The sequence below is a fragment of the Oreochromis aureus genome, linkage group 23 (genome assembly GCF_013358895.1).
Source record: "Oreochromis aureus strain Israel breed Guangdong linkage group 23, ZZ_aureus, whole genome shotgun sequence".
NCBI classification, from domain to species: Eukaryota; Metazoa; Chordata; class Actinopteri; order Cichliformes; family Cichlidae; genus Oreochromis; species Oreochromis aureus.
Window position 1 is genome coordinate 23,856,316 of NC_052963.1, and position 11,958 is coordinate 23,868,273.

The 11,958-nt window shown below is 38.9% G+C and overlaps 1 protein-coding gene across 1 annotated transcript; it reads left to right on the top strand.

Moving 5' to 3' along the window:
* The first annotated feature begins 8,361 nt into the window (after positions 1–8,361).
* LOC116325332 (dynein light chain Tctex-type 1-like) lies at positions 8,362–10,847 on the top strand. Its single transcript, XM_031746178.2, has 5 exons — positions 8,362–8,534; positions 8,877–8,918; positions 9,483–9,606; positions 10,174–10,251; positions 10,345–10,847. Exons 1-5 carry the CDS (start codon positions 8,496–8,498, stop codon positions 10,416–10,418), a joined length of 357 nt encoding a protein of 118 aa, XP_031602038.1. The 5' UTR covers positions 8,362–8,495; the 3' UTR covers positions 10,419–10,847.
* Positions 10,848–11,958: the final 1,111 nt, after the last annotated feature.

Sequence of the window (11,958 nt, forward strand, 5' to 3'; positions counted from 1 at the left end):
GGTATACTTACTCAGAGTTTGCACTAAATCAGCTTTCTGAAACAGGGCACTGGGGCCAGCACAGGGCCAACAGTGTGTTTGCAACTGGTCTTGTGCTGTGTGGGCCACCAAATGGCCAACATTCTTTGCAGCATTTGGACCGTGTGTAGGCACATTGTGTGGCCCAGATTCAATCCATACCAATTTTGCTATGTGGGTAAAGATCGTCAACTTTATTTTTAGAAGATAAAGTTACTAAAAGATGATGTGACCATCAGAGGCAATAACATTATGATTCATGCAGTTTCAGTTCATCTCACCTCACCATCTCCCTAAAGAACTTCTGGGGGAAGATGAACTTCAAATTTCCGCTCCTTACTGCCATTAATTTTATCAGGTTTGTGCATGCTTGAAAACTTCTTCAGCCAGCTTATTATAGAAAGGACAGAAATGAAAAAGAATTGAAGAAGAGCGGTGGATAGAGTCTTTGGACTCAAGCAACAGGTAAACTTATTGAAAACACCCCCCCAAAAAAAAAAAAAACCCAACCACATTATCTATAAGAATACAAATACAGTATGTTTGCATGTTTAGTACTTTTAACTAACCTGCCCTTTGACTGGCACTTCAGCATTTAGGTGCATTTCTTTTCAAATCTCTTTTTGAGCGTCCATTACACTGGCCTACTGTCTCACATTGTGTGCAGAGAAGCAGGTAAAAATTCAATGCCTTGCAGTGACTAAGTGGGGACAGGCTGTATGGACTATGAGTCCATACAGCCTATGAGTCAAGCAACTATTGTTTTTACTAATGAAAACAAAATAATCATATATCCATACATCAAAAATGTTAACCTGAGAGAGAACGACACATCTAAGCAGCTACAACAGGGGAATCAAAACTACATAGAAATCTCAGACGATATAAATACCACGAGAATGACTCATCTACACAAGTCAGAGCAGGTTATAGAATGTGACTGTTTTATATTATTTGTATTATATATAGTTCAGTTGATAGTTGAATGCCTCTGCACCGTCTGAGAGACACACCTGTCTGCTCCTTCTGACCTCTGTGTGCAGGATGGCCTAGTTAACCCAAGATAATGTAGAGTCACTACACCTGTAAACAGGTGCACAATGGCACAAGAATATGTGGAATTCTAAATTAATCCATCAACAAGGTGCTCCTAAAGTACTCATGATGATAACTTGACTGTGGTTGTTTCTTTGTTTTTCATTTATGGAGTTCACAGTTGGATATTAATTAATTAATTTCATGATTAAAATTTTAAAAGGGGAATCCTGAAAACAGACTTTGTGAACTATCCTCAGTAGATAAAACAAGTTTTTCATGCTCAGCTACCAAACAGTCAGCATAAATGACAGTGAACCTGTTATTAAGTGTTAGGTGATGATCTGATGGCTTTGATTTGCCTGTGGTTATAATGAATCTCTTTCAGGGCAGCCAGTGCAAACATGCTGGTGTACAGTGTTGTGACAAGATTGTTATCGAATCATCATTGATTCTGCAGTGCTGTTTTTCTGTTAGCTTTGCTTGTAATTTAGCGTTGATGGTTTGCAGTTTGATCATTGATGTTTATCAGGTAAGGCCGTCTGGTTGCCGGATGTGTTTCTAGCCTATGTGATGGATAGATTCATTTGCAGTTAGTTATAACTTAGATTCTCTACCACACACTTGGTAGCAGCACAAGTTTGTGGGCATATGCCTGAATAGAGCCTATTGTTAGCTATGTGGCCTGTTTATACTTCTTGATGTCCAATGACTTGAAAACTAAACAGGGTTTTTGGTTAGGACACACATGTTTGGGTCCAGATTGAGGAGCGCCAATTATTGTAACTACTGTTAGTGTCTTTAGTCTATGTAGTTTGTAGCTTCATTAAGTGAAGTTTGGGGAAAGATTTATAGTCCTCGTGTTACTGTAACAGTGATCCAAAGGGCTATTTCTGTGGTTGGGAAGTTGACAAACTGATGGAGTTTTGATAAAGTTTTCCAAAGATTGTAGAGATTAAAATCCCCTAAAACAACAGCAGCCTCTAAATACTTGTTCTCATATCTACGTATCATGTCATGGAGTTGTCTGAGGACATGGGGGTTAGACATTACCCTCAATACAATCCATTAGACTTATCTAGCTAAATAAGTAATAACCACCAGAGTCTCCTGGTGTAGTTCCAGGAAAGAGTCGAGCACTATAAGATTAAAATATTCTTTGTGACCCTTTCTAGGTAATCGTATTAAGGTTTCTCTATCATACTTAATATGAGCCTCAACTGACAGCAATGGGTTTGCTGAGGTGTTTAGAACAAAATTATTATTATTATTATAACTATTATAAGTACCTGAATTAATGTTCAAGGCCATCATTGTATTAGAAAATATATACAATCAATGTAGAATCTAAAGGATCTATATTATAACTTATGCACCTGCTATTTCATGAAAGAGCTAAGGGTGGTACCAATCCCCACAACTGCCAAAATGAACTGCCAACAGTCCAGCATCACCCACAGAAAACATCTGGCTCATTATACAGAGTGGGCCATTTATATGGATACACCGTAATAAAATTGGAATGGTTGGTGATATTAAAGTCCTGTTTGTGGCACATTAGTATATGTGAGGGGGCAAACTCCTCAAGATGGGTGGTGACCATGGTGGCCATTTAGAAGTCGGCCATCTTGGATACAACTTTTGTTTTTTCAATAGGAAGAGGGCCATGTGACACATCAAACTTATTGGTAATGTCACAAGAAAAACAATGGTGTGCTTGGTTTCAACGTAACTTTATTCTTTCATGAGTTATTTACAAGTTTCTGACCACTTATAAAATGTGTTCAATGTGCTGCCCATTGTGTTGGATTGTCAATGCAACCCTCTTCTCCCACTCTTCACACACTGATAGCAACACTGCAGGAGAAATGCCAGTACAGGCATCCAGTATCCGTAGTTTCAGGTGGTGCACATCTCGTATCTTCACACCATAGACAATTGCCTTCAGATGACCCCAAAGATAAAACTCTAAGGGGGTCAGATCGGGAGACCTTGGGGGCCATTCAACTGGCCCACGACGACCAATCCACTTTCCAGGAAACTGTTCATATAGGAATGCTCGGACCTGGCACCCATAATGTGGTGGTGCACCATCTTGCTGGAAAAACTCAGGGAACGTGCCAGCTTCAGTGCATAAAGAGGGAAACACATCATCATGTAGCAATTTCAAATATCCAGTGGCCTTGAGGTTTCCATTGATGAAGAATGGACCCACTATCGTTGTACCCCATATACCACACCAAACCATCACTTTTGTTGTTCCAACAGTCTTGGAGGGATCCATCCAATGTGGGTTAGTGTCAGACCAAAAGCGGTGGTTTTGTTTGTTAACTTCACCATTCACATAAAAGTTTGCCTCATCACTGAACAAAATCTTCTGCGTGAACTGAGGGTCCTGTTCCAATTTTTGTTTTGCCCATTCTGCAAATTCTGTGTGCCGATCTGGGTCATCCTCGTTGAGATGCTGCAGTAGCTGGAGTTTGTAAGGGTGCCATTTGTGAGTAGCTAATATCCGCCAAAGGGATGTTCGACTAATGCCACTCTCCAGTGACATGAGGCGAGTGCTACGCTGTGGGCTCTTGCTGAATGAAGCTAGGACAGCCACTGATGTTTCTTCATTAGTGACAGTTTTCTTGCGTCCACATTTTGGCAAATCCAACACTGAACCAGTTTCACGAAACTTAGCAAGCAGTTTGCTAACTGTAGCATGGGAGATGGGTGGTTTTCGTAGGGTGTCATGCATTGAAATCTGCTGCAATGACCCGGTTACTGCGTTCACCAGATATCAACACAATTTCGATCCGCTCCTCACGTGTTAACCTCTTTGACATGTCAATGGCTGTGAACAAAGAGAAACTTGTAAATAACTCATGAAAGAATAAAGTTACATTGAAACCAAGCACACCATTGCTTTTCTTGTGACATTACCAATAAGTTTGATGTGTCACATGGCCCTCTTCCTATTGAAAAAACAAAAGTTGTATCCAAGATGGCCGACTTCTAAATGGCCACCATGGTCACCACCATCTTGAGGAGTTTGCCCCTCACATATACTAATGTGCCACAAACAGGACTTTAATATCACCAACCATTCCCATTTTATTACGGTGTATCCATATAAACGGCCCACCCTGTATAAGCCCAAAAATGAAAAAAAAAAGAGGACATGAACTGCTTGGATTAAAATTCTGTCTAAATGGGAAAACATCTGACTTTCAAAATCCAAAATTTGATCTACTACATTTCCTGATCGTTAAAGAAAGAGTGGTGAGCATGCTCCTTTCAAATCTCTCATTTCTACCATGATGTCTCCATGTTGGGATAATTAACAAATCAACATTAAACCAATATAAAGGTGCGATTGTGTAAAGCTTCATTAAAAAAAACAACAAAACCCATTTGTTTTGGTACAGCTGCCGGCTGTTGCTATGCTGACTCCTAAATCTGAAGATAGTCTGGTAAATTTGGGAAAACAAAAATGGCTTGCTCTTTTGTATAATCGGGATTACACTAAAGAGAAATGAATCGCCAGGGTAAGTCGCTGTTTCCTTATTTATTTTAAATTGATACACTAACTTTGACATGGGGGCAGCACAGCGGTGCGTCGTTAGCACTTTTGCCTCACAGGAAGGTCTTGAGTTTGATTCTACCAGCTGGAACCTTCGCTGTAGTGTTTGCATGGGTTCTCTCCAGGCTCTCTTCAGCTTCCTCCCAGAGTTCAATGACATGCAATTAGTGGGGCTAGGCTATTGGAGAATGTTGTGTGTGAATGGTCGCCTGTCTCTGTATTACCCCTCAATAGACTGGAGACCTGTCCAGGGTTTACCTTGCCTTTCTCCATGGACAAACAGTCTGGCAAGTAACGTGGAGCAACGTTGGCAACGTGGAGCACTGTTGCTCCACGTTGCCAACATTGGAGATGCTAGTTCTCCACACTGGAGAACTGGCTGAAAATGTGTGGTCAGTGCTTACACATGAAACAAGAATTACATGTTATCTTCTCTTCCTATGAACAAGAATAACTGGCTTGCAGCCTATTTCTGACATAGGTCCTTCCACATTCCAAAGACATGCATTTAGTCATGATAGGTTAATTGGAAACTCTAAAATTGCCCATTGGTGTGAATGTGAGTGCAAATGGTTGTCTGTGTCTATATGTTAGCCCTGTGACAGACAGGTAACCTGTCCAGGGTGTACCCTGTCTCTCACCCTAAGACAGCTGGGATAAGCTCGCAACCTTGAAAAGGATGAATGGAGATTTTATATTTTAGCCGGTGTAGTATTTGTTTTGTCAAAAAATGTGTTTAAAAACAAGTTTTGTTGTGAAAGCTATAATGCAGATTAGTGGCTTGTTAAATGGTTAAAGTCTAGGTTGGCTTTATAATTGAGAATAAAGTAATATAGCTTGTCCTTCTAAAGAATTAAGTTAAATTCCACAGTTGAATCATAAGAAACATTATGTTACATATAAACCCTGCCATATGTTAGATCTGGCCATTTTGCTTATTAGAAACTTTATATATTGGAAGTTAACTTTTAACAAGCATGTAATGATTATATTTAAATTAGGTGGTCTTTTTTTTAAACAAAACTGCCCAAAACTGACAGTGCCAATACCAGTAGATTGTGTTTTTAATACTATATGTGTTAGTCTAATTTGGTTGTATGGGGTCTACATTGACCTTCTGTGTTGTAAGTTATAATGATTGCACAGCCGTTAAGGATCAAATCAGTTTCTGAAAAATGTTCTGTTTTTTCTCCCTCTGCTTGCTTCTTACTGTCTTTGAGGCTCAGGACCAGCACTCCTGCTGTTGGACAGAAAGACATCAACTCAGTGGTAAGTATTTTGGTTTTCCAATATATTAGCAACTGTCAGTGACATTTATTTTAATCAGGCTGAACTTTAATCATACTTTAGATCCGCCTGTTTTACTTATTGTTTTATTTGTGCTTTGGTTTGGGGAAGTTGTTTCTTTACTGATCTTTTCCTGTCTTCTGTTATTAGACTTGAGATGTGACTGCACTATGCTGTTGCTGGTGACCACAGTTAATTCTACAAGACATGCTGTGTAAGTAAACAAACAACAACAGTTTGGTCTGCATTTCTTGAAAGATCACATCCCCCAAACTTAGTTTAGAGGGTCTACACTGTATATAGTGAAGTCTGCAAGTTTTCTAACAGCAAAATCTGTTTTGTGCCCAAATCATTTTGCACATCATTAGAATGAAAGTTATTGGCCATGTTTGCATAGCCCTTTTCAAAATGATGCTTTCGTGACATTATTGTGTGTCGGGTGGTGGTCAGGGCAATCCAGACTGACAAGTGGGACATTGAATGTCACCTCTCGGTGGGGAGGGAGCCTGAGATCGTCTGAATTGGAGTCTGTTCTATACAAAATGCAGAAAAAAATGTTTTAAGAAAGCAAATAAGTTTGTGTTCCAAAAAATATGATTGCTTGCTTGCAGGACAACAGGAGAGACGAGTCCTCCGTCACAGATGGTGTAGTCAGTGAAGATGGTCGCCTGCAGGTTCAAGCTCATTGCATCTCCAACCCACATCCACTGCCACTGTACTTAAGGGAAGTTAAAGACTTTCTTCTGCACCTACATTTGGATCACCTCGATCCATGATAGTCATTCAGGCAGTAATGCCTGGACTGGAAACAAGCATCCTTAAAATAATACAACATTCCAGCTCATGTGTTGGAATGGAAAACAAATGTGTTGTTTAAATCAGAGACTGCACTTGTGACAGAACAACAAATATTTTATTTTGATTATATAAGTAATGTAAGTACAAAACAAACTTGTGGTAGGCCTAAACTTATTTTCAGAATAATTACATCTGAGACTTTGTTTCATTGTAAGATTAAAACAGTGATGGCAATATAACTGTTTGCTGTTCAGCAGAACAGTGTCCAGTATGTTGGCTGTTATACTTCTTTGCATTTGAAAATAAAAGTTGGGCTGATTTTTAACATCATTACAAAAAGTGTTGTTAATTATTTTTAATCACATTCAGGTTACCACAAATTGTTTTTTCACTTAGTTGAACTTGAAATGTTTGTCAGTAGGTAAACAATTAGTATTGTACAGTCAGAAATATCAAGTTATTCTTAATACTGCAGACTTGCAATGAATAAGTTGTCCTAACAGTCATCTTAAGTAAGCTTTACTTAGTTTTTTTGAGGCAACGAGTTTGCATATTTTTTTTTGAGTTCTAGAAACTAAATAGGTTTTTACTCTGTACTCAAAGTGAATAAGTTGCCTTAACTTAGTCATCTTAAGTAAACTTTACTCAATTTTTTTTGAGGCAACGAGTTTGCATAGTTTTTTTGAGTTCTGTGAACTAATTAGATTTTACAGTGCACGTAGTCCGCGAAGTGCGGGTAACCCTAGTTCAAAGTTCCTCACATACTCGCAATCAGCAGCCTGTGAAATGACAAACACAAAGACCAGAACTGAAATGATAGATGGATATGAATTTTATTATGTTTAATTTGCATCCCTTATTAGATTATTGCAGTGGTTGATAAATTGTGTCTACTGCATGCATAATGTGAATTTTTTTGATAAACTGAATTTCAAGATTAACATTATGTGTTATGAGTGTGCCAACAAAACTTCATTTATATTAATACAATACATATAATAATAGCTGGTAAATCAGAAAGAGGAACTCTCATAGTTCTATCTGCCTGCCATCCACTTGTTTTGAATGAGGGGGTCGGTGTCGTTGAATCAAAGCTGCAATGGGGCTCAGTGAGAAAGTTTGATATTAGCACTGCAGAGACAAGGAGGAAGCTGATTATCTTGGTATCCGAATTCAATCAATAACTTAACACATGAAGCAAACTTTCTCAACTACAACAAGAAACAAAAAACGATATTTCATTCATTTTAATCCTAGCAATACAGTCCTGTCCACGTATCTCCACATGTCTACGTATATTCTCTCCATATATGTAAACCTTGTGGATATCACTAAATCTGGAACCAAAATTCATCATGTGGTAGTGAAAGTAGGCTTATTACCCTCATACTTACGTTGCTGCCACTTCTAATTAGCCATGTCCATTCTTAGTCTCTGCATCATAGGGGAGTAGATTTCTTTAAGTTCTTGTCTTTGAAGCATCCTGACAGCATTCACATTCTTCCAAATTCAATCTGCTGTACCTTGTCAAGCATGTACATTTTTAATTTAGACAGTCTGTATTTCTGTCTCAAGGCTGTATTTCACTGAGCCTCCATTAGGGGTCAGCGATGAGCTAAGCGCCGCTACTCCCTCCGGGTTCGGATCGCTCTTTTCGTGTGTCGTTGACTCCGCTGACAGCTCCTCCGGAAGTCCCGAAGAGCTGATGTCGCTTTATCTGTGAACAAAAGGTGTTTCTGGCTTTGTTTTTTCTTCTGTCAATAAAAAAAGCAGCTCTAGCCGGTGTCAGATGACAGGAGGAATGGAGGAATTTCATAACGGAAGCGAGGTTAGTCCTGATCCGAATTCACCGTTTTCACCAGTGACAGCAGAATTGAGCTAGCTAGCCATTCCCAGTGTTAGCGGCGATTTTTTTTTTTAATGCAAACGTCCTAAAATCAATAAATATAATTTATAATATTCAAAACCAACCGCTGTTGCTTTTACTGCTTAATGTGCTGTTAAAAATAAACGTTTACATGCTCCAAGGAAGTTATATCTGTAATAAATAGCTAGTCTGTGCACAAAAGTGTTGCCAAAGTGATCGTATGGGTCACTTTAGCGTTTTCCATAGTCCTGTCATGTCATGTTATCTTTATTATGACCTGATGATCTGCTTTCTCTATTTTAGGGCTCATTCAATGCAGAAGAAGCTGACACCATAGTCAAAGAGGTAAGGTTTACTTTTATATGCAGCATTATAAATCCCTTTAATGTCTTAACCCACTTTGCCCCATAGTGTCGTCATGATTTTCAGGTCTTTATTAAACAAACACTGATTTTGTTCTTTTGGCAGTAAAACAAAAGCACATTTACTATTTTTCCCAAGTATTAAGTCATAAAAATAAAAATTTTAACAGCAGGTTTTTATGGAGAGATGCTTCGATCGTGTAGTAAATGGTTTAGTTTGATTGACTAAAGATTAATAATTAAATCTAGCCATATAAACAGCACAAATACACTCTTATTTTTAAATGTAACTTTTATGTGTCATTAATTTTTTCACATAACTTGAAGCTTTTTGATTTGTGGTTCATTGCTAAGCTTGTGTAGTTTTTCTGTGCTCCTGGGAAAATTCAAGATCATAAAAAAAAGTCTCTTTAAAACCTCTGAAAAACCTTCAGAAACAAGCTGCACTCAGTGCCTCTTTGTCTCAGTCTCCTCGGGCACCGGCAGCACCGGCTGACTAACACATGACTCTGAGTGCTGTGATGCCGTTTCTCTGTGTTTGTGTCAGTGCATTGAGAACGTCGTGGGCGGCGGAGACTACAGCCAGAGTCAGGTGAACAAGTGGACGGCAAGCATCGTGGAGCGCTGCCTCACGCAGCTCGTCAAACAGGGGAAGCCGTACAAGTACATTGGTGTGTATTTGTTACTGTTAGAGTTAATCTTTTCACGCTCTTATGTTTTCCTTCCTGTGAATTATCACTTAAAAACAAGAAAGTTCCAGGGGGCCCAGCCAATCTTAAATCTTCACTCTCATCAATCTCAAATCTCTTCTAAAAATAGAGGAGAGAGTTGGATTCACTTGAAAATTTAACTCAAAAAACATAAAAATCTCAGACTGTTGACTGAGGCCAATGTGATCCGGCTGCCACTCAGACACAAACTTCATTGCAATACATATATATATAAATTAATATGTTTATATAAATATCCAACTGTGCTGTACTGTAATTTCAAACTATTTCTGCAATACCAGCCCACCAGGGGGCCCTGTACCACATTGAAACAGTTTTTTTTTTTTTTTTTTTAACATAAGACAGTTACTGTAAAGGAAAAACATCAGCTGATCCAGAGACTTTTTTTTTTCAAATCTTTTATGCGTTTGTCCTCGTGGGGTAAAATAATGAAAGCAGACACTAAATGCTGAGTGAAACATAAAGAGACGCTTTAAAACTGATTCTTGTGACTTCGTGTGTGTACAGTGACGTGTGCTGTGATGCAGAAAACAGGTGCCGGCCTCCACACAGCCAACTCCTGCTACTGGGACACTGCCATGGACGGTATGTGTTGATTTTAGGGTGTTTTTCTTTTTTCTTTTTTTTTTCCCCCTCCTCGATGTGCGACATTTTCTCATTGGTTTTTCGTGTCTGCAGGGAGCTGCACGGTGAGGTGGGAAAACCGCACCATGTACTGTGTGGTCAGCGTGTTCGCCGTGGCCACTGCGTAGACAAATGCACACACATTAATGAATCCACGAGGAGTGCAGTGTGCTCCTGTGACCAGCAGGGGGACACCAAGTGCCACATAGTCTTCACACATACAGCTGTCTGTGCCTTCTGTCAGCTCCCTCAGACCGGTGAGCTCTGAGCAGCAGCTGCAGAGACTCAAACAGCTGTATGGCTTCAGTTTCCAGCCTTCAGGTGCATGAAACACCTTCATCGTAATGTATTTACTCCCCTCGCGCCACCGCTGCGCTTTCATAGCTTCATGTTAAGCTGCATTTATCCCAGACGCCTGATAGCTTGCTATAAAACGACACGTTCGATCAGGTCCTTCAGTGTTTTGTCTGTTTGTGAATCATGTAGATGAGAAAGAAAAGAGACTTTTTGTACTTGAGCTGCAGGATAATAAACACGAAGACATTTAAGAACGAGCAGCAGCTTCCCCTCGTCTTTCTTTACACTAATAAAAGCGTAATTCTGTTTTATTTTTTTCTGCTTATTTATGATCCCATTGATTTTATCCTGCTTTATTTTACATTTTTATGTTTTTTTTATTTTCTTTGAATAAAGATTTGTTTATAATGTGTTTATTTGGAGCATTTATCATGTTAGGCTTCTTTTTGTTAAACAGAACAGTTATGAGATTCTTTAGCAACAGTGTTTTAAGACTTTCATTTAAATAAAGTAAACCTAACTCATTATACAAATATATGACTTATACATTTTTTTCTGAAGTAAAAATAAAGAAGTATTTACCTTATTTAATAGTTAATATTTAATTTAAACCCTAAAGGAATAACATTTTATAGTTGTTTCTTTTATGAGTTGATTGCAGGACTTTTTTTTTTTTTTTTTTTTTTTTAACAAACTTAAAAAAGTAAAATATTTTCCTCTGTAATGCAATGACAGGGAGTTTACAAGCGCCTCGAATTTGTGCCGAAGCACAGCAGCTCTCAGCACCGACTGCACCGACTGGAGAACAACTCCTTAAACATGACATAAAACAAAACACTGACAACATTAAATCATAACACGTGTTTGACCCGTTTTTCACTGGAACAAAAGATTATTCACGTCTGCCTTGCACCAGTGTCGCAGACAAATGTCAGATGTCGCCGTTAAACTAGGACAGCTTTGCTAAAGCAGGGATCAGCGTGCTGTTGTGACGCTGTTTCCACCGATCGATCCACCTGTGGAGCAAAGTGGTTAAAAAAAAAAAAAAAGTTAAAATACCAATAAAGACCTACTTTAAACATCCATCAGCACTTTGTTCTACATAAATCAGAGAGGGGGTCCAAAGCTGTGACTCAAAGCTCCTTCTGTTTCCTGCTGGTAAATTTCCACCAGGAGCTTTATGGGAAATCATCTCAAAAGGAATTCAGTCATAGTCTTGCAAACACTGACCCAGTCTTTAAAATAATCTTATAGGCTCAAAAGGCACGTTTTTACATGTGAACAGGTAGCAGACTTTAGTCTTTTATAAGCCATTTAGAGTGTGGTGAGAGTTACTAAGTATGCGCACACACACACACATAAGAGTACCTA

Coding starts and splice junctions, on each gene's coding strand:
- LOC116325332 (XM_031746178.2), top strand. CDS start 8,496: ATGACAGGAGGAATGGAGGAATTTCATAACGGAAGCGAG. Junction 8,535..8,876: donor AATTTCATAACGGAAGCGAG/GTTAGTCCTGAT, acceptor TCTCTATTTTAG/GGCTCATTCAATGCAGAAGA. Junction 10,252..10,344: donor CTGGGACACTGCCATGGACG/GTATGTGTTGAT, acceptor TCGTGTCTGCAG/GGAGCTGCACGGTGAGGTGG.